Source organism: Diplotaxodon limnothrissa, linkage group LG5, assembly GCF_057381915.1.
Source record: "Diplotaxodon limnothrissa isolate DT_005_m linkage group LG5, D_limnothrissa_male_GT1.1, whole genome shotgun sequence".
NCBI lineage: Eukaryota > Metazoa > Chordata > Actinopteri > Cichliformes > Cichlidae > Diplotaxodon > Diplotaxodon limnothrissa.
Window position 1 is genome coordinate 34,091,948 of NC_140600.1, and position 22,213 is coordinate 34,114,160.

At 38.3% G+C, this 22,213-nt stretch overlaps 2 protein-coding genes across 8 annotated transcripts in view; both read right to left on the bottom strand.

Annotated features, from left to right (window-relative positions):
- tead3b (TEA domain family member 3 b) overlaps window positions 1-5,898 on the bottom strand; it is a 31,267-nt gene extending 25,369 nt beyond the window's left edge. For all 7 annotated transcript variants that reach the window (XM_085353455.1, XM_085353454.1, XM_085353452.1 and 4 more), the window contains exons 1-2: window positions 5,736-5,898; window positions 5,242-5,387 (exon numbers count right to left, since the gene is read on the bottom strand). The gene's annotated coding sequence lies outside the window, so the exon portion shown is untranslated. The remainder of the gene's footprint in view (window positions 1-5,241; window positions 5,388-5,735) is intronic.
- Window positions 5,899-10,389: 4,491 nt separating this feature from the next.
- Window positions 10,390-20,550, bottom strand: LOC146632701 (tubby-related protein 3-like). The gene is made up of 13 exons (XM_085354606.1): window positions 20,536-20,550; window positions 17,877-18,009; window positions 17,669-17,773; window positions 17,407-17,535; window positions 14,842-14,961; window positions 14,566-14,700; window positions 14,410-14,492; window positions 14,126-14,290; window positions 13,827-13,939; window positions 13,615-13,723; window positions 13,423-13,521; window positions 11,598-11,769; window positions 10,390-10,523 (listed from the first exon to the last, which is right to left on the bottom strand). Exons 1-13 carry the CDS (start codon window positions 20,548-20,550, stop codon window positions 10,390-10,392), a joined length of 1,512 nt encoding a protein of 503 aa, XP_085210732.1.
- Window positions 20,551-22,213: the final 1,663 nt, after the last annotated feature.

The following is a 22,213-nucleotide window of genomic DNA, read 5'->3' on the forward strand; positions in this document are numbered from 1 at the left end:
ACCAGACAGGATGGATCATAGTAATACACTAGAAGCTTTAATAATAAAACCATCAACTACTCTGGTTACTCCTACTCTGAATTTAAGGTAGAAAACACAATCTTGTAAATGTAACTCATTTAAAATTTTAAAAACACCTGAAGTAAATATAACATGAATTCTGTGATCTCTAATACGTTGGTACAGAAATCATCCTTTTTTTTTTTGCCATTGTGATATTTAAGCCTTTAACAGCAACTATTAAAAAGTTGAACCTGGTCCACAGGACTGAAACAGTAGAAGACACATTGGAGCCAAGGTTATAAACAAGATATCTGACACAGCCATTAGATATATTTGCAATATATCTTTACAGATGTTTTCCTTTTATTTTTTAAACAAAAAATTCTACATGCCCTATCAAAATGAAGGTGTATGTAATGCAACACGCGCATTTGCTTTAGGATTTTGTTTCAGTGTGTCAGCCATAATTTTTTATAGAATGAAGTTATTTATAAACCTCACTAGCTGAATACCAGGATGCAAAACGCTATTTCGGCTGTAATGTCAGTACATCTGATTCATTTGGCCACTTGGGGTAGTGCATATCGTTTGTATTATTTATTTATTTTTTCGGATAAAGCCCAAACAAAGCACCATGAAAGGATCAGCTTCCTTCATCTGTTCACATCTCTGTACACCCCATGACTCAGTTCTACTGACTCATGTCCCAAAGCAGATTGTTAACAGATTTCCTTCAAATCTGTCTCTTCCACTGTTGATCCATCAAGCCTGTTGTGTTTGTATGTCTCTCTGTCATTGCTCACAGTCGGATTGTATATTCTTCCATCTGTACACTACAAGATTTGTTCCTGTCGTTATAAATGAAGTCTTTGTTTAGTTGTTGTAAGAGTTGGGACACTTGTTGGCAAAGAACAGGCCCCTACTGGCAGACATAAGCCCCCCCGCTTAGCTGGGAGTAAAACACACCTCCACTGAACTTAAAGTCTCGTGTATACACAGTTACAAATCACAGACCCAAACTCCTCCACATTAGAGAAGCACACATCTTGTTAAGGTTGAAGGGTGCTCACAGCTGTAGGGTCAGTGCTCTCGTTCAAAGTGAGACCCCCACCACACACACCAACAGTCTGACAAACACACACACACATTTAACAGGGGAAACAACAGGTCTTGGCGGCAGAAGGAGCAGCTGCTCTCTAAGGTCAGATTACAGATAAAGAAAACATTTTAGGTTCCGGGCCAGGAAAGCTGCTCTCTGACAAGAGCTAGAAACATGGCCTTATTCCTCCTTACACAGAACACACATATGCACATGTTTAACTGCAGCGCCTTCATTTAGGAGATAAATCTAAGGTGATGAGCTGGCACAAGTGTCAAGCTGTGTGCTCTCTGCGTTTGCTGAAGGCACCACTGCCTTTTTAAGACTCATGAAAGCACGAGCCCATCTTCCAAAAAAAAATGAAAAAAAAAAAAAAAAATCAGTCACCACCTTCCCCTCTCCCTTCTGTGTCTGTGTTTGGCCCTAATAAATTCTCTCCAGCTCCTCCAATAACTTCCTCCTACTTCCTATCTGGCAAGGCACTCAGGAAACAATCAGAGCTGAGAGTGAGAGGAGGGCTGGACGGCCAACAGCTCACACGGCAAGAGACAGAAAGAAAGGCAGAGGGAAAAGCTAAGACAAACACATGAACACACACGTACCACATGCACACTCTGTCAAGTCAGACATTTGCAGTTTGATACCAGCTGCCTGCCCGAGGAAAAAAATAAGGCTCAGAATAACGTCTTGCACGCAGAAAAGAAAGCGATCTGAGCTGGAAGTGTCTGGCACACATTCCTCGATTATTTACACCATGAAAATGAAGAGAAATGACTATTATTTATTGCTTTCTTTTAATCATTTCACATAGCATGGAAACCGACTAACATGCTGCATGGAGGCAAAAAGAGGTGGCTGGTTTCCTATGAGTCACAGAGTCTAAGGCGGATAAATGAGTATCACACGTCAAGGCACAGCATGAACATAAGGCCCGATTCATTCATTTGTTGTTCTATTTTAACACTGGATGCTGCTGGCTATTTGGTCTACCTTGAACTGTGACACGTTCAGAGATTTAAGCCTAATCCAGCTGAAAAGGGAAAGACTGACACAAAGCAGGGCCAGAAAGCCAGAGAGCTTTTTTTTTTTTCTTCTTTACAGCCTGAATCAGCATTTTAATCGGAAATTTTCTGGGGAACGTAGCAGAGAAGCCATTCTAGCCTGAATTGGTCATTTTGTGGTGAGAGGAGCGGTTTAAAGCCATAATCTGTGAAACCTTTAAGACATGCATAACTTTGCAGCAGAATGCACCAGCCAATAATTCATGCAACCGTATAAATCGTGGCACAAGGCATTTAAAAGCAGCCACGGCTGTGATCAGAGCTGTATACGAGCTGTATCACAAGGGAAAAAAAAACTCCAATCTTACATAAAAAGCACACCCAAAGGTTAAACTTGTTCTTCTGTTGAAGACAAAAGTTTAATCAGCCTAAAAACGACTACACCTGTGATGTTTTATATTAGGAGCAACAAAAATGAACTGTGCTGCAGAGGGAGATCATCCCCCAACCCAAAACACTGAGCAGAGGGATTAAAGGAGTTTCACATGAGTGCCCTTGGGTCACTGGAGCTCCAGTGCGACACAGGCCACACACACACACACACACACACACACACACACACACACACACACACACACACACACACACACACACACACACACACACACACACACACACACACACACACACACACACACACACACTTTATGAAGCAGTGCAGGAGTAAGCCTCCTGTTATTTATAATGGAGGCTGGAGAGGAGACAGACATTGTCACAAATAACATTTCTTTCTGAGTACTTCTTCTTTCGAGTAAAGAAATGTGGAACATTGCTAACTCTTGGTTGCCAGAGGAAGAACAACTAAAACCTTTAGCAACTTGGGGACATCTGACACAAAGAGTATTCTGTTCTCAGCCACTCCCCAGCTCCTCCCCTCAGTGGTCTGAAGAGGAGGCCAGAAAGCTTATCTGTTCAAACCTCATGGTTTGGAGGATATGTAAACATGTGCAGTGAATTAATGTGAATAAAATGTTGATAAATTGCATTACTGAGGACTTTCAAAGTGAATTCTATTTTGACACTTTCTTTTTTGGCTCTATGACTCCAACAAGTAGCTCAGTCCAGCCGTTACTAGCTGACAGTGTCAAACTGCATATTGTAATCCAGATCATCATTAATGCCTTTCTGCTGAGAGCTGCAGGCTTTTCTCTTTGCGTCCTCACCGCACAGACATAAGTGGTATTTGTTCAGGTCTGGGTTGACAGAGGCAAAAGTGTCCACCATTTGGACGAGAACTTCTGAAACTGGTGCTAAAAAGCGACCAATGTCTGCACAAATGGGCAAAAGCTCATTAGCTGGTCTTCTGTGGGTTTGACACAAACGGGTGAAGCTGCTACTGACAAACGGTCAACAGACCTGCATCCAAAGTAAACTCTCTGCAGCGCAAACACAGGATGCACTTCACCACTGGAATTAGCCCTACACCACAAATAATTTGAAATACCTATAGTAGCTACAGTTTCTGATTAAGCATATTTAAAAAGAAAAATCAAAAACATAAGGGGATTGATTTGTTACCCTAATGAAGAGAACACATGCTCATTAACTCTTCCCTCTAATAAACAGCCCGAAGGAACACAGCTGGGGATGAAAAAAGGAGAGAAAACAGCCACTTTTAGGGGATACTACCACAAGTAATCTAATTGACCTCCGTGACATGGTAAAGCTATAAAACTTTCCCTTAATTTAACTCCTACACAAGTACAAAGTGTAAATGCTGAATCCGCAATTGCTAAGAAATATAAAGTATGTTCAAGGAAAAAAAAAGACCACATTGTACAGTGGGAGGCCTGATGTATTCAGGCTGCATGAAAACAATGAAAGAGAATCTGACGGAACAGCAGAATGCTTAATCCTCTCCAGATTTACCCATCAGCATCAAAATCTATTATTAGGCATCTTGGCGTGTCTCATTTACCAAGGGCACATTGTTTGGTTGTTCATGTTGGTGTTTCATTTCAGAACATTTCCACATGTAGGTCTTAAGCAGGCCCCAAACTGGAGATCTGGCTTCTCAACCATGACCTAACGTGACAGCAAGAAAAGAGACACCCTATTTGATAGCCGATTATCCTTCTGCTTTAAAAGGCTTTAGAGCGGGCTTAAAGGGCTACACCAAATCAATGTCATACTTTAATTTACAACTGTGTTTATGAAAGACAATGATGTGAAAGAAAAAAAAAAGAGAAAGGCTTTCCTTCTGCCTTGAATTTTAGGAAATGTTGGAGAGGAAACAGTAACAGACGTTAACAGGTTATTCTGCTAACAGCGACCAACCTGACAGACCGCATTCTGCCGTTGAGTCAAACGTGTTGACTGTCAGTGATTTAACTGTGCAGTTCATATGACCGCGCAAACTTAGGATAAAGGAGGTGCCAACGTTTGGCTCTGTCAAAACGGACACATATTATTTTCGCCTAGGTCTCTACTAACCACACACAGTTGTATAGCAGGTGTAGCCTGAGGTGGCACTCATATAATTATACAATTAGCTCGCTACGTATCCATGCATCTCAAATCTTCACCTATGAATTATGTACTTAGAAGGACTTTGCAGTGTATCATCACATGCCACGTTTGAAAAAGTCAAGAACAAAGAACTACATAATTAGACAGATAGTTACTTTCTATAACAACTTTTATTCTGTGGTTTACACTGCATAGTCTTGTACACCTCAATATGCATGTACATAAATAAATTTAGATTTAAGGTGTAATTCCAGATGTGAGTGAAAAAAAAAGCTTTGGTTTTCTAATCTAAAACTTTGATTCATTGCAAACCATTTAAAAATCATTCATATTAATTTGTGAGTGTTTTGATGAAAAAAAATGCTTGATTTAAATTTAGTCTTAAAAATGTATTAACATACTGCAATGTTGTTCACAGTCTGCCCGGCAAGAGCTAAAGCGAAAGCAGACGTAGCTGAGCTGACACACACACACTTTTATATGAGATAATCTTGGTTTGTTTAGGCGTTATCAAGAAAACTACTCTGTATTTGTAATTCCATGTAGGAAGCATCAACAAGACCTCCAGAATTTATTTAACCTCGCTTCCTAATCAAGAAGCTGTCTTACCTTAGTGATGCAGAGGTCCAAATCACGCTGATGTTGTGTATTCCTCTAAAACGTTTTCGTCCAAATCGTCTCTCTCCGTGCTTGTCTGTAAAACTGTTGGATTCTTCTTGAGGAGCAAGGCTGGAAGAGTTGGATCCAGGTATGAACTGTCCGGGACAGAAAACAAACATGTTTTTCCCATTTCCTTCTGTCAAACGAGAAAACCTTTTTCTTTTCTTTTTTTTTCTTTTAGGTAAAAGTATGTGCCAATGAGCGGGCTACCGGTGGAAATATGATTGCACATAGGCTGTCAAAGATATCCATGCACACTGGGAAAGTCAAACACAATAGAGTATCAAACTGCAAATGTTTTCTTCCCTCCCAACGCAGGGAGCTCCGCGGAAAAATGTAAAAAATGACAATGATCTGAAAACTTCACCGAGACAAGCGGCATGAAAAAACTCCCCAGAAAAAAGGCTGTGGACAGAAAGAGGGAACATTTGTGGAAGACTTACCTTTTTATTCTTGCAGTCAGCTTATTCTCCTCAGTGGGGGAAACTGATCAATTCAGTAACTTTGTTATATTTTGGCGCGCTGTTGTTTTCCTTAATATTTCTCAGAGGTTTGACAGTATAAGTGGAATGTTAAGTATGACTTTGGTATGAAATCAACGCACTACACTGGAAAACGAAGGGGGAGGGAAAAAAAGACTTTCAAGGAGGAGCCATTGGTGCGCGTCAATCAACAAGGTTTTGGAGGGGGGGGGGGGGGGTAGTGACTTCACCGCAGGCCCCGCCCACAAAATCCCTGAACGCTGATTGGAAACTCTTGTCCGAAAAACCAGTCTGGCAGTACATACACTCGCAGAAATATGTCAAAGGTAGGAAATATATAAAGGGCATTTACATAAAAGACTCCGTGGCTTTATATAAAAACACTGGAACAGTCTTTAAATGAATCTTTCTAAAACATTATTATTATTATGTTTTATTACTGTAGATAACTTTAAAGAAACATGGAATATTTAATGTTTCAAAACCTTAATGCAATTTTTAAAATTTTCTAAATAATAATATATAGGGTTTAAAATGGAAAATTGTGCAGTTAGTTACATGTGGCAATATTATCCTATCCAAAATATTAGTGATAAAAAGATGAGATAATATGGTATAGTATATAAATATAAACAGAACAGAGAAGATCACAACAAATTACATCACTACTAATCACTACTGAATAAATTGGATTTATATGTTGGAGGTATTTTCACCTGCTGGCTCATCCCCAAGAGGCGACCACAAGCGATGGATATGCATATCTGATTTGGCACAGATTTCACATTGGATGCCCCTTCTGGCACATAAATGATTACCTGGGCTCGTGACCCCCTAAGGCTGGGTTTATGTCTTCTCTCATTCTAAAAGCAGGAATCTTTTGCATGTAAGGCGAATATGTTCACTACTAAATGATGGAGTCACCTTCATGTTGCCTCGGAACTTAATTTTAGTCTTAATTTTACAGTAAGACAGAGAAAAAGAAAATGTTAAGGTCCCCTACACACTCAATAGAAAAATGATGCCATCTCAATGTCACACAGAACAAACAGCACACATTCAATGGTTTACTCTGTGCGTCTGGTTATGTTGATATTTAATTTTCTTCAAATCTAAAGAACAGAAACCTCAGCTTGATGTTTGGTACTTAATAATGGAGAAATACTACAAATATACAAATGATGTATTATGAAAAGCTTTAGTTAGAAATAGATAACAGACTCAGCTTTATTGTCATTCAACCATTTGACATCTTCCTCTTTCTTCTTATAATTTTCTTAGATTTTAGTATATGCAAAAAAAAAAACCTACTATATTAAAAAAAGTACTAAAATATTGTCTAATATTATTTAGAATATGTCATCCAGTCTAAGGTTTTGATTATTCTCAACAGTTTAAATGCAAATCCTTCTCTTAGACAACTTTCATGTGAGGAAAACAGTTTTCTTTTCCCCCCTAGAATTTTGTTACTTTAATTTCCCCTAACAGATGTTAACATTAATGCAGCCAAACCTGCATAACTCACAGAGAGTAATTTAAAGCTCCCATAAATGAGAATGAGAATCAGAAGGAGCATTACTACTGCTTAAATGTTATTGACAGAGAGACACAAAAATGAAAGCTGGACCTTTACTAGTAATGGAATATTTTATATTATATTAATATTATATTATATAGTATTTTCTTGGCATTTATTGTATAATTACCTCAAGTATATAGCCAATTAGTGAGTGTAATCTGTAACAGTCTTTGTTGTAGTTTTACTTTCACATTTTAGTCTATCTATACAAATAATAATACATTTGTCATGCAATTATACAAATATACGCTGTAAATGCTCATATTACACTAAATTCCCATAGAAACTATGAATATTGCTCTCCCTCATATTATCGCTTATTTACTGGAAAGAGGGTTTAACTAGTAACCATGTGTGTATCACTGTAAATCTTATAAGCTTACACTCACACCTTTCCATCCAGCAACAGCTCCTTCTGTTGGTCAATAACATGGTTGCAACATTTTTAGATTATGAACGTTTATACACCACACACATATAAGACAGTAGTGTACAGTCATTTTCACACATTGTGTCTAAGAGTACAAATGTATCAGCATGACTACAATAATGTTGGCAGTTGTTTAACTATTGCTCACATTACAGAAAAAAACAATGGGGTAGGAAGAACTCACCTTACAGCATCTCTCCAGAGGAGCTGCTAGTTTTAGGCTTCATTTAATTTGCGAGTCTGGACAACTGCCTGAGCAGGTTCAGGCAGAATACACACCTCTCACTTACTCTGGAGGCCCTCGGTTCAAACAGGTTTTTCCATGCTGAGTGAAGCTCCTCTCAACATACAGGCAACTGAAGAAAATCGTGGGTGTTTGTAAAACTGGAAACTGGAATGTGACTAAATATCTAAGGAACTGGTTGTGGACTTCGGGAGGTCCAGAGAAGGTCCACTGCCAGTTCAGATAGAGGGGGTGGAGGTGGTCAACAAGTACAAGTACCTCGGGCTGTGGGTGGACAATAAACTGGACTGGTCATGCAACACAGAGCACCTGTATAAAAAAGCCCAAAGCCGACTGTACTTCCTCAGGAGGCTGAGATCTTTTAACATCTGCAGGAAGCTCCTGAGGATGTTTTACCAGTCAGTGGTTGCTGGAGTACTTTTCTATGCTGTGGTGTGCTGGGGGAGCAGCACAGCAAAGAGGGACTCATCCAGGCTGGAGAAACTGATCAGGAGGGCTAGCTCTGTGGTCGGCATGAAGCTGGACACTCTGGTGACAGTGGCAGAGAAAAGGACATTAAAGAAACTGATGGACATTATGGACAATGCTGGGCATCCTCTGCACACGGCCATAAACAATCAGAAGAGTCTGTTCAGTGACAGGTTGCTTCTCCCCAAGACAAGAACTAACAGACTTAAAAACTCCTTTGTCCCACACGCCATCAGACTGTTTAACTCCTCTCTGGAGGGGAGAGGGAGGGGAAACAGGAGGACAAAGGAGGGGGGAACAACTAAGCTGTAGTGCCTCTGCACCTCACTGTACAATACCTTGTGCAATACTTTTTGTAAATAGTCAACAGTGCAATAGACTCAATACTTGAAATGTGCAATTCACTTGTATTTTTATTTTTTATTCCTATTTATTCTATTTATCCCCTTTGTATATTTTATTTATATTTGTCTCTGTATTTATATATGTGTGTGTGTGTGTGTGTGTGTGTGTGTGTGTGTGTGTGTGTGTGTGTGTGTGTGTGTGTGTGTGTGTGTGTATATATATATATATATATATATATATATAACAGTTCTGTAACTGTAACTTCGGTCGTTGCTGTGCTTTTTTTGGAAGTCGAATTTCCCAGAGGAACCCACCCGAGGGATTAATAAAGTTCTATCTTATCTTATCTTATCTTATCTTATCTTATCTGCCAAGCGCTCTCTCGCATGAGAAGATAGAACTATAAAACATATTTTATAAATATCTGTTCTAACAGATTTTTTTTATTTTAAAAACACCCATTAAAACACCATTTGTAGGGTTGGAAGAAGGATTGGGGTAACCTGCAAGTCTTGTAATTCTGTGGTGGTACTGAGTGGTACTGACCATCTGCAAACAGTCAGTAGCACTCTAAATTTACTATATTACTGTGAATCAGGGCGACAAGAAAAGATAAAAAATGACAACAACAAAAACATGACAAAAACATACATTTATACAAGCTGACTTCAAAGCGATTTAGTTAACAAGGAAATTTAATTCATTTGAATTATTCCCATAAGCCTGCAGCGAAGGCAATGTTTATGAATATAAAGAAATTAAAAAAGACAACATACAAAAACCTACAGGAGTTCACATTAGAGCCAGTTATCTAGAAACATATATATTTGGAGAAACGTAACGTACATGCCTAGAAAAAAGATTTTCACACCTATGTGTATATTAATGTATACAGATACACAAAATGGTTTCACAGTCACTAAATAAAATTGAATAAACTTAAAATAAAAGTGTGTCTTTTGTGCAGATGATTACTGTCACAAAGTATAATTTTCATTTTGCCCTAAAGAGAAACATTTTTATTGTAATTTGGTGTTTCTGCGGTCACATTTGACACAAAAAATTGGCGCTATACAGCAACACAATACTTCAAAGCACAACAAAGCAAAAAAATTACCGTAATTCACGGTTTAACATCCTTTAATGATGTTAGTAGTCTTCAAACACCTTCATAAATGAGGTGTACAATTATCTCCCTGAAACATAACTCTCCAGTCACTGGACTCCCAATGGTGTGTCTTTCTGTAGTTCCCAGAAGTTCAGATGATTGCAGTGAAATACTGAGAATCAAAAACAGAGGATTCTTCTGCACCATGTCATGCAAGATCAGACGATAACATGACAACAATTTTGTGTCTTACACCTGGGGGCACTCACACGGATAACAGCAGCACAACAGCAGGTATTGTCACATTTGAGGAACCATTGCTGTTATCGACACCTATCACAGGAAGTGTAGGCGAGTCCAAAGACGCTGGGTTGATCTGATGTGAATGTGGGTTTGTTGCATGCTGGTTTAAGTGTGAGTCCACAACTGAAGACTTGTGTGTTATTCACAAGCGATTTTGCCATCAAAGCTGGAAAGTGCGATGGCAAAGGCCTGCACAGCGCACAGCGGGTAGTTGTAATCCAGTGTGAAAATGTCATCAGCTATTCGTCCAAATTGCATCACAATGTAGTCCACTGGAAAAAGAAAAAGAATTCATTAATGGAGCAATTATCTTAATAAATAAATAGGTAGTGTTTCGGTAGGTAGGTACGTAAGTAGGCAGGCAGGGAGTTAATAAGATGGATCATGGCAATGTACATACTTAGAAGTAATAAAATATTCAAGCTGAATCCCCATATTCGTTTATTCTGCATAAACTGCTTGGTCAGTCTAAAGACTGTGAAGCAAGTTCAGCATATAAACTTCATAATTGACTTGGGATTTTAAAACAAACAAACAAACAAACAAACAAACAAACAAACAAACAAACAAACAAACAAACAAAACATTTGGCATAAATAAGAAATTTCAAATATGAAAAACTGCAGTTCTAAATTTCAGAAGAAATCATTTTTTAAAATTGTATCTAAGGGTTGTACAGGCAGAAATAAAATAATCACTGACCAATGTCTGTCTTATGAGACATAATTTAACTGGCCACTTTATTAGGTACAGTTTGCTAGTACCAGGTTAGGCCTGCTGTTGGCTTAAAAACTGCCTAATTCCTTGTGGGGCAGCACAGCAATGCAGTGGTTAACAATATTGCCCCCAGTGCACACCTTAACATGTTCTCGCCGTGCGTGCATGGGTTCAATCCAGTTCCTCCAGCACCTTCCCACAGTCCAAACACATGCATGGGGTTAGGTTAACTACGATTTTATTTGAGAGATTTTATTTCATATTGACATAACATAATGCAGCCGGCTGCACATCCATGATGCAAATCTCATGTTCCACCACATCCCGAAGGTGCTCTGGTGGATTGAGATCTGGGGACTGTGCAGGCAATTTCAGTACACTGAACTCACTGTATTCTTCAGGGGATAATTTCTCAGATGATTTGAATTTTGTGGCATGGCACATTATTCTGCTGGTTGCAGGATATACTGTGGTTATTGGGAGATGGACATTGTCAGCAGTAATACCTAGATACTCATTTAGGTTGTGTAGATCTTTCTGTTGTTTTATGCATTGCCAGTAAACTGCTTTTCATTTCTTTGCCCAACTATTTAACATATAGTAGTTGTGGACAAGCAAAAGCCACTCACGATCTTTGTTGTGGACGATCTGGAAGTTCTTGATGGAGGCTTGGGTGACCCTGCCATTGAAGTTTAGCACATGAGATGCCGTCTCTTCGTTCCACACAGGCGTCTTGTTGTGAAGCTCGATCAGATTTTCCATCCTTCTGTTTTGGAATCTTATCAGCAAGCCATCGCATTCCTGCAAAGAATTAACAAAACATAAGTGGTAAACGTCAACATCAAATAGTTCATTCCCACTGGCCTTGTGTTGCTCTTAATGCTATAGACAAGGCTTAACAAGTCATTTGTGAATATTCAAATTTATTGTTTTTGCTTGAAAGCAGAAAAATAGTAAAGCACATTATTATTCTAATGATTAAGATGACAAATTACAGTTATTTATCTGCATTCTTTAGAAACAAAACTAATCTTAGTTGTTGGGTGTTACGCTTGACTGCACAAGAGTGCAGAGTTAGAACACGTAGTAAGCTCTCTCTGTCTCATTCCTCTTCTCTCCGCAGCACACCTCCACCTCTCCAAACTCTCTTCTATCTGCTCCCTCACTACAAATCACAATGGCCTCTGTAAATATCATAGTCCACAGACACCTTGAATCCATCTGCACTACCCTCACATAATTCTCTACCACTTCTGCCTTCCTCATGCAATGTCACAGTTCTTCTCTTGTAGTGGTGCAATGGATCCAAAATCTCACGGTTCGGCTCGGATCACGGTTTTAAGTCACAGATCGGATCAATTTTTGGATCAGCAAAAAAAGAAAAAAAGACAAAATTGTTTGCCTATTAAAAACATTCAGCTCAAGACTCATTCCACGAAATTATATAAAAACAAATTAAGGTGCAGTATAGGGCAGTACAGGGCTTTCCGTTGACCTGGAGGTCCACCCATTTGTAGTTGGGCAACAGAAGATGCCTTGGACAGTTCAGCCATAACTTTAAACTTTTCCTGCTCATACATGCCTTGGTACAATCTTGTCACTGAAGTGGACACGCAACGAGATATCATAGCGTGGCTCAAGCACGTTCATCATAGTTTAAACCCCTTGTTTTGCACAAGGGAATACGACCTCCCGTCTGCAGCTAAACACCCCAGTAGCTTTTGTAATAGCTTTAGCCCGGTCGGATTGGGGAGCAAATGGCTGCTTAAATGCAGCAAACTCCTCTACTCCTCCACTTGGACCACCAGCGCTGGCCATAACTATCACTTGACAGACTGACTACGCGCACCATACACATACTTTTTTCCTTCTTTTTTGAATCTTCGGATCACGTGCGTCCCGAACCGTGGAGTGCGATCGGTTCGGATTACGGATCAACCGTGATCCGTTGCACCACTATTCTCTTGGCAACTTATCATATCTAGATCAACAAAAACACAGTAAAACTCCTGGACTTCACTTCACGATCAACACTCTCAAAGCAAATATTGCATCTGTTGTGCTCTTTCATAATATAAAACCATATTTGCTGCTCAGTTATTATCAACTCCCTACTTAATCTAGCTTGAACAACTCTTTCCCATATCCTCGTGGTATGGTTAATCAGCTTTATTCCTTCTGTACATACTGCAGCTTTGCACATCACCATAACTCTTAAAAATCAGTACCAGTACACTTTTCCATTCCTCAGGCCTCCACTTACTCTCCAGGATTGTGTGACTTAAGATTGTGTGACTATAATATCAGATTTAAGCAAGGAGTGAATTTACTTTTCATTTCAAAAACAAAACAAAAACTATGACTAGTCAATTCATATTGAATTTTCATATAGGCCTTTATCTTTTGCCCTCATTGAACTGGTGTTTTATATGATTGCATTTACAATGAATTTACATTTCTTGGTCGGAGGGGTACTCGCTCGTTGTCTTTGCTCATTCCTGGAATGATGACAGTCATCCTTCTGGGTCCTTTCATTCCCAAGACATTGGTTTCCTGTTGTCAGAAATAACCAAAACAAAATCAAATACAGTTCTTATTATTCATACAATGTACTGTAGTTAAACGTTCTGCAGTAAAATGACTTACATAGATGATGCCTGCTAACTCTTGCCGAGCATTAGACATGTCTGGAAGAGCTTTTTCAGGATTCACAGCGTTGTCAAACACAGTGAACTTAGTCCCCATTAAATTTGACCTGGGCAATGTATAAAACACATTCAGTTAAAATGCACCTAATTAATACTTTATACGTGACAGTTTGTTTACCTGCTTTGCAATTTAAACAAAAATCCTTTTACCTCAGCTTTCCCACAAAATTCTCGCCTCCTCTTGATAAATCTGTGGCATCGATGGAGATGAGGTAATTTGAAGTTGTACTTTTCTTTCTCTTCCGTCCAGCCAGTAGAAACGTCTACAAAGAAAGAAAGAAAAAAAAAGGGGGGGGGGGGGGGGACGGGACAAGACACCGACAAATGACAACTGTCCATGATAACAGTAATTAAAATTAATAAATGAAAGGAGAACTACTGAACGTGCTGTTGTACTGTGTTTACAATTTTGGTCTGCATTTTGCAACTTTTTAAAACATGATACTGACCTTTTTTTCATTGTCTAGATGAAGGTAATACAAAGGGTAGAGGCTCTTATCCATCCCTCTCTGATCCCGAGTCACTCTGCATTTCACAGTCACACCCTGCGGAGCTGGCTCCATTACAAACTTCTCCAAGTTGTCAAATTCAATTTCAGGTGAGGGAGAGCGCTCCTGATAAAGAAGAATAGATAAGAACATTTTAAAACATGGTCCACTCTGAGTGAAAGTTAAAGTGTAATATGACATTAAGTGACTAAAATGTTGTGGTTGATTTGTTTGAAGTCAGATACTTTTTTCTTCTTCCCTTTGCCCTTCTTCTTCTTTGTTTTTTCTTCTTTTTCTGATTCAGAATCATTGCTTTCGTCTGCCTTTGCTGAAAAAAACAACAGAGATGTTATACGCTTGTCTGTGAATACAACAGAGGAAAGCTTTAGTAATAAACTTGCCTTTTTTCTTTGTCTTCTTGTCTTTGTCCTTATCTGCTGATGTTTGAAACATCGATGCAGAGCCGGAGTTGGATTTTTTCTTTGATCTGGTTGACTTTGTTTCTTCTTCACTGTCATCACTTTCCGATTTGGCCGCTGTTCAGTAAACAAGTGTAAAGTGTCTCAATTTTTGTCATTTTAACATCAAGCATCAAGATGGATGCTATGCGGCAAAGCATTTGGTAAAGTAAACAAAGACAGAATTTTACAGTTCGTCAGTTTAAAAAATGCAATCACCTTTCTTTTTGCTTTTTGAGTTTTTGTCTTCATTTATCTGGAACATTGAAGCTGGTTCCTTCTTCTTGTCTTTTTCCTTTGACTTGGATTTTTTTTCTTTTCCATCAGAATCTTTGTCATCTAAGGAAAAAAAGTATATAGTTTAATAGAAATGTTGTCTATTCTTAAATGTGATAGCCTGAAGAATTGGAAGCACACACTGAGAAATGTAACAAAATGTAAATTCACTTGTAGAGTATAGAGAGTAATCTTAGTGAACACTATGGTGTGAGTTCCAAAAAATGCAAACTGTTATCAGTTAAGTCAACAAAGATTTATGTGTGAAACAGATGTGTAGCAACAGAACTAACTTGGAGCATGCCATCTTGACCCAGATTCGGACAGCATGCGAATGTGAGAGTGACTAGGGCTCAGCTTGGATCCACCCGAATTTAGATGTTAAGTTTCCATTATAGTAGTACCTTTTATTAATTTTCAGAGTTAAGGAAAAGCTGATGAAGCAAACTGGGACGCAGACGACATATTTTAGCCCTCAGTTTGTTTACCTTTTTAGGATTCAAGCTGCTAAAACAAGGAGTGTATAACTGGGAGGACATCAAAGTGAAGTGAAGGATCTGAACAAATTCCTTGCTCAAATCTGTGGAGCAAATTCTCAGAACCTCGATTACACTTGTAACACTCTCAGTGCTTCCTCTTAAAACGTTTTCCACAATGACGAATTTGTCCCAACATGCCCTCCCGTTTAGACTTACTCCCGTTTAGACTGCTAAAAGTTGTTAGTCCTCCCTGAATGTTTTTGGCAGTGTTGAACTTTGGGGATTAAAAAAACATAGTTAAACATCCGTGGTATGCACTGCTACACTGGTAAAAACCTTTCTAACTCCCTGCCAAGTAAATTACAGAGTAACATTAGCATTCACTTAAGAGTTAAGTTTACAGTTACCTAATATTTACTCTCTTTTAACGGTCTACTGTATCTTGAGGATAATATCTGGCTGTTTTTTTTTTCTTTTTAAATCTCCACTATTTTCACTGTTCCTGTTGTTTGTGACTGAGCAAGAGTGCACAGTGAGTTTTAGAGCTGTCAAGGAAAGCTGACAACAGGACAACCAGAACAAAACTATTAAAGCTGCAAGCAGAAAAAACTAAATGAGGTAGGTGAAAGGTGACAAAATGCTTTGGAGAGCATTTTGAGATTGATCACATAAGTAATTGTGTGGCCAATCTTCTATTATAAATACTGTATCTCATGCAGAGATTTGAGCCAATAGTTCATTTCTGCAATCAAAGAATGAGTCCTGCTAAAACCAGCTCACTGCAAAATTCTTGACAAACAGGTGAGTTAGAGCGCTTTGGGAATAATTATAGCAACATCATTTCCAAATATCTTATGCTCAGATTCACTGAGCAAATAAATGAAGGGAACAGAAGCAAAGACTGGTGGGAGAAGGTTATAAGCGCCCTGAGTAAAGTATTCATGTTTACACCTTAACATGTTCACAGTGTCAGCCTGCAGTGTCAGTTCTAAAATAACTGAGGAAGCCTACAAGAACAAAAACCTCACATTCTACCATACAACACCAACTATCAGCTCCAACGTAATCTTGTGATCCCTTCCCAGATGTTTCAAGCCCCACTTACACCTTGCCTCAAGAAACCACAAAAGCTCTCATGATGATGGGGTGAGACAATGTGGTGCAAGGTTTCACACCTTGACCCCGATGATGGCAATGACCCACGCCTTTTTTCACATCTTGGCTCACATCATGATGACTCACATGATTAACAGTGGGTCAGTCACCATTAGGATCACCTCCAAGAGGCCATCACTGGGGGTTAAATACCTGGGAGTTTTTTGAGAACTGAAGCGTCTTGAAGAGCTAAAACATCGCAATGAACTGAAAAGATGTCAAGCTGCCTTCTGTTCAAGCACTCAATACTATTGCAACAAGTGCAATTTTATATGGTGATGCCACAACATAAAACCACAAGAATGTCAAACTTAAGGTTCACTTGGACACATTATCTGGGAATCCACAGTAGATTAAGTAGTTTGTTCAATCTGGATAAAAGTTGTGGACAGACCTACTGAATGACTCACACTGCTAAAGCCATGCTGTTAGCAGGACTAAAAATATCCACATTCTAGCAACACCTGAAAGTGAGGATGGGATGGAATAAAGAAAATATCTCTTAGAAAACATGGCTTCACATCAAAAATTCAGTTCTGTTTGGATTATTTCACTGATTCAGTTTTCCGATTAATTATTCTGTTTATTTATTCAGAATGTTTTATTCACTTACTTCAAAAACATGCTGGTGTGTAACATCATGCTGCAATAATTAATTACATTTTCCACAGTTAATTACTTAGAGGAAAACCACTTACTTCATTATTATGTGACAACACAGCCAAGTAAGGAAGTGTTTCCACTAAATGGCTCACACGCCATTACACAATAACATCATCTAATCCTCTTAATTACAATCTGGTCATATAACTTCTGTTTAGAGCACACCATTAACGCCCTTTAGACAACAGCTTTCTTCTCCTCATCGTCATACCTTTAGTTTTAGTTTTCTTCTCTCGGGTGGAACTTGCAGGTGGAGAACTATCCTTGGTTGTTTTTTTCTTAGTTTTCTTTTTCGGAGTATCTTCACCGTCCTCTTCATCGTCATCATCTGAGTCTGAATCTATAGTAATGGAAATCAGTGCACTCATGGCGTATTTTTGTGGGAGTTACTTAAAGTGTCATTGTATAGGAAACACACCCCAGCTTTAACACATCCCAGTGAAAACTCAATATTACAGTCATTGCTGACTTACCTTTTTTCTTTTTTGGAGCACTTTTTGCTTTCTTTTTAGTCTGTCTTTCCTTTTCTGGTTCCTCTTTGTCTTTTTCTAGCTTCTTTTTCTTCACTTTCTTCCCATCTATAATGTTGATAAGGAAAAAGATATGTAACTGCTTTCGTTAGACTACAATGGAGATGTAAAGAGAAAAATGAGAGAGTAAAAGTTGTTTTTATCTCCTCACTCTGAATGGCAGAACTGTCCTCTTTGGCTACATCTTCATGCTTCTTTGTCTTATCTTTTTTGGGCTTGGTCTCAATTCCATTCAGCTTGGCTTCTGTTGTACCATTGGCCTCTTCTTTCTTCTTTTTTGGTTTCTATAGATTTGCTTTAAGCACACAAAAAAGATTATTGGTAATACTCATAGAGCCCTTACTACAACTGAGCTAAATTAAAATGGTAAGACATAAAATGCAGTGAAAGATTTAGTCAAACTAGCAAGACTGTTATAAGTACCAACTCACCATCACAAATTCAGATGTGAGGAAAGCAGTGGGAAGAAAGACAATAAAAAGATGAACAGAAGTGGTATCATTATTTTTTCTATTCTAAATGATTCAAATGAAATGAAAGTTGTTTATTTTGCACTGGTAGCTCCTGTCAAATCTGCCTGATAAGTTTAGCTTTTGATTTGTAAATCAGCATAAAGACTGTTTAAAGGAAGTTAATGGAGAAACAGGGCATGAGGTAATAATGATGTGATGCATGTAAGGCTGTCTCGTCTAGAACTGAACAATCTGTTTCTATTCTTGATGAGACCGTTTCATAAGAAACACAAGAAAAGGAGAAACAGGTTTTGCAACAGTTTTATGAAACCTGCCAAGGCCTTCAAGCCCTGGAGAAAACACCCACTGCACTGCTTTGTGATGAAGTCATGCCTGCTGCGATTCCCTGATGAAAACGTGAGAGCTAAAATGGGATCGTAAATTACGAGAAAGTATTTTATACTCAATTCTGATTCTGAAATATAAAGTACATTTGTTTTGTGCATCTTAAATGCAGTTATTTATAACTCTTCTTCTTTGGCTTTTCCTTCTTTATCATCTATAACACAAACCTCTTCCTAAAGTGTATACAAGTTTAAGCCAAGGGGGCTCTACATAAACTACATAAATAAATAGTTTAAAAAGCAAACAAACAAAACAAAACAACAAAAAACAAAACAAAACAAAAAACAAAACAAAGGGAAGTTATCCTATTCTTTCTTCGCACACCAATCCCCACACCACCACTCTGTCATTACTCCTCTGTTCTTCAAGTTACAGAAAGCCAGCTTGTAAAGGGGGACCAAATACAATCATATTGATGCAATTTGTCTAATAAACCATAAGTCACTTTTTCGTAAGACGCCAACTTAGCCATTGTCTTTAGCCACTCTTCATATGGAGGGGGGTTCTTTTTCCGCCAATGTCTTAGCAGGACCTGTTTGGCCGTAGTAAGAGCCAAAAGAATCCATCTTTTTGTATAACTGGAAAAATCTCCATCAGAAAAATCTGTGGTTATACCAAGTATGGACAGTTTTGGTGAGATACCAAATCTCCTTTTTAAAACACTGAAAATGACCTCCATTATATTTCCCCACCAATCCCGAAGTGCCGAACAGCTCCATAAGATATGTAAAATCGAAGCATTTTGACCATCACATCTCCAACATTCGTCCGTAGAGGCCAGGTTCCATTTATACAATTGTTGCGGTGTTCGATACCACCTATGGATTATCTTAAGTTGAATAAATCTACTGCCTGTTTCTTTATACATAGTATTAACATTTTGAAAAAATGAATCCCATTCAACTGAAGATATGTCCAATGCCATAAATAGTCATTTCTGAAATATCTATTTATTAAAAAAAAAAAAAAATCATCTAAGCAATGAGATTAGCTTTGATATTTTTTCAGTAAAATACACACAGCCTACATCAGTGATATTAAATTAAAAGTGTTTTATTTTACCAAACATCTCATACATATTTTGAGTCTCAGGACTAAACTTTTGTGCTAAGTGACAGGAACAATATGTCACCATCTAAAGTCACAGACAACGAGGTCAGTGTGATCGCTACTACCGGAGACGGGAAAAGTAATCCTATTAAATGCAGGCCTATTTGCGTCCACAGGAAATCCGCATCTCAGCGTTATGGCAGCAGATTTGACATTTGCTGTATTGTGATGAATTGTTGCATTAAAGTTATCAAATGTCACTGGACACTTTAGCCACATTACCACATTTGTTTATTATATATGTCTATTGGTATAGCACTTATGATTATTGATGCTCATTTTGTAAGTTTAGACTTCACCAACAACAGTCACAAGTGTAGTTAATTTTGGTCAGTTGTACAACTACACAATATGCAACTGTATTGTTCTCAAATATAATGTTACTGAGTCAAATTAACAAATTTTACTGATGGTGCAAGATTTGCCAAAAAATCCAGGACAATACATAAATAAATGAATATAGAAATAAAAGTAAAGTAAGAATTAAGACAATGCTTTTGCAGTTGCATTTGGTTCAGACATCCACCATAGCAGCATTCCAGTTTGCTTGAACGTCTGGATTACTGACTGATTTCAATCCCTGAAGCATGCTTCCGAATATGTGTCCTCTCCACAACAAACAGAAATATGAGAAATTCACCTGTACAACTTTAAACTTTGCAGTATATCGATAAATAACGTCATGTGAAGTGTTAAGTTACTCTTATAAAAGTAACTTGTGTGGTCCACTTCCCAAATATTGGCACATTTCATCCCTGAGAAGCTTAAAGTCCAGAGAAAAGTAATCTTATTTAAAATATTTTTTTAAAGAAAATCTACAAAAACCTAAGTTCAACCTTTTACCTTCTCTGCAGACATGACGTGGCCTCCAAATTCAGCTCTCCCACCGCTTCTTTTTATGGCTTAGAAAATAAAAAAGCAGACCTCTCAGGGGAGATGATGACAGAGAGAGAAAACCCTGTGCTCACTGCATCTCCATCAGCAGAAAGTTGTTAATAGGATTTATGTGTAAAGCCATCTGCTCTGCAGGAACACGTCAACGGGAGAAACCAAGAAAGGCTCGGGAGGAGGGAGAAGAGTTGTTTGTCACGCGTTTCAACCATTCAGAAAACTACATGAAAATGTTCTTTTCAAGGTTTTCATGCCAGTGGCTGCTCTATATGTTTTATCAGTCTGTTGTTGCGAGCACCACCTTCTTTGCTGTGGCGTGCTGGGGTGCAGGCATCAAAGCAAACAGACTAAACAAACGCATCAGGAAGGCCGAGTCTGTTGTTGGCATAAAGCTCGTCACCCTGGAGGAGATGATTAGTGACAGTATGCTGGCAAGACTGTTGGCAATCACGGACAATGAATCCCACCCCCTCCATAACACACTGGACAATCTGAAGAGCAGTTTCAGCAACAGGCTTCTTCAATCTCGCTATCTGAGGGAACATTACAGTAGGTCGTTCCTTCCCGTTGCTATCAGACTCTTTAATTCATCCACTTGGGTCAGATCCACACATGTGGAACACAATTAATCACACATCAATGCACTCTGTCACTTTTGTACACCACTACATTTTATATTTATATGTATATTCATATTTATGCCTATATCTCTATATTTATCTATCTATCTTAATATTTATCTGTCATAACTCGGTTTCTACTGTTTGTTGTATATTTGCTGCTATGACAACTCAATTACCCTCTGGGATTAATAAAGTTTCTCTGATTTGGATTTCGGAACCAATTACTTCTAAATATGTGAAATGTCAACAAAGCTGACAATTAGTGATGTTTTTATTTATTTATTTTTTTGATGAGTTAATTGTTAATCCCAATAAAAATCCAAAAGTCCAAGACCCAAAGACATTTTGTTTCATTTCAAGGAAGAAGCTTGAGAAGCATTAAGAAGAATCATTCAGTCCATGACAGTTTTACAAAAACAATTAATAAAGTAGTAAAGAAACAATTTATAAAGCAGTCAAACTCTTACTCTTGCTATAGCCTGCAAATGCAATGGTGGATATATTAGATTAACAGGTCACTGGGCCTAAGTAGGTCCACCCGATAGCAGCACATAAAGCTTTCCCTTCTTATTGGTTTAGCGCTACTTGGCCTGTATCATTGGAAACTGAGTGTGGTAGCGCAGTAATAACCATTCTTCATCCATAAACCTGATGGCATGAGGAGAAAAGGAAAAAAAAGATGAAAAATGCTTGCATGGTAAGGACTATCAAAAGCTCTAAAGTGCTGCATGGAATGTTTACATACTGTACTTGCCATTCGTCCAGGCCTCTTTCATGATGTGTTTGTGGCATGAATTGTAAGACATCCAGCAAAAATCGTGTGATTTTAAACCTACTTGTACATATTTATATGTATTACAACCAAAATGTACTCATTTATAGACATACAATTCTTTAGTAGGTGTGTGGTTCTTAGGCAAGGGTGTCTCATCTACTCACAAGCCTCCATATAAACAGTGAAGCCCACAAAGTAGTCATGTGATACAAGTTGTAAGAGGATTTTCATC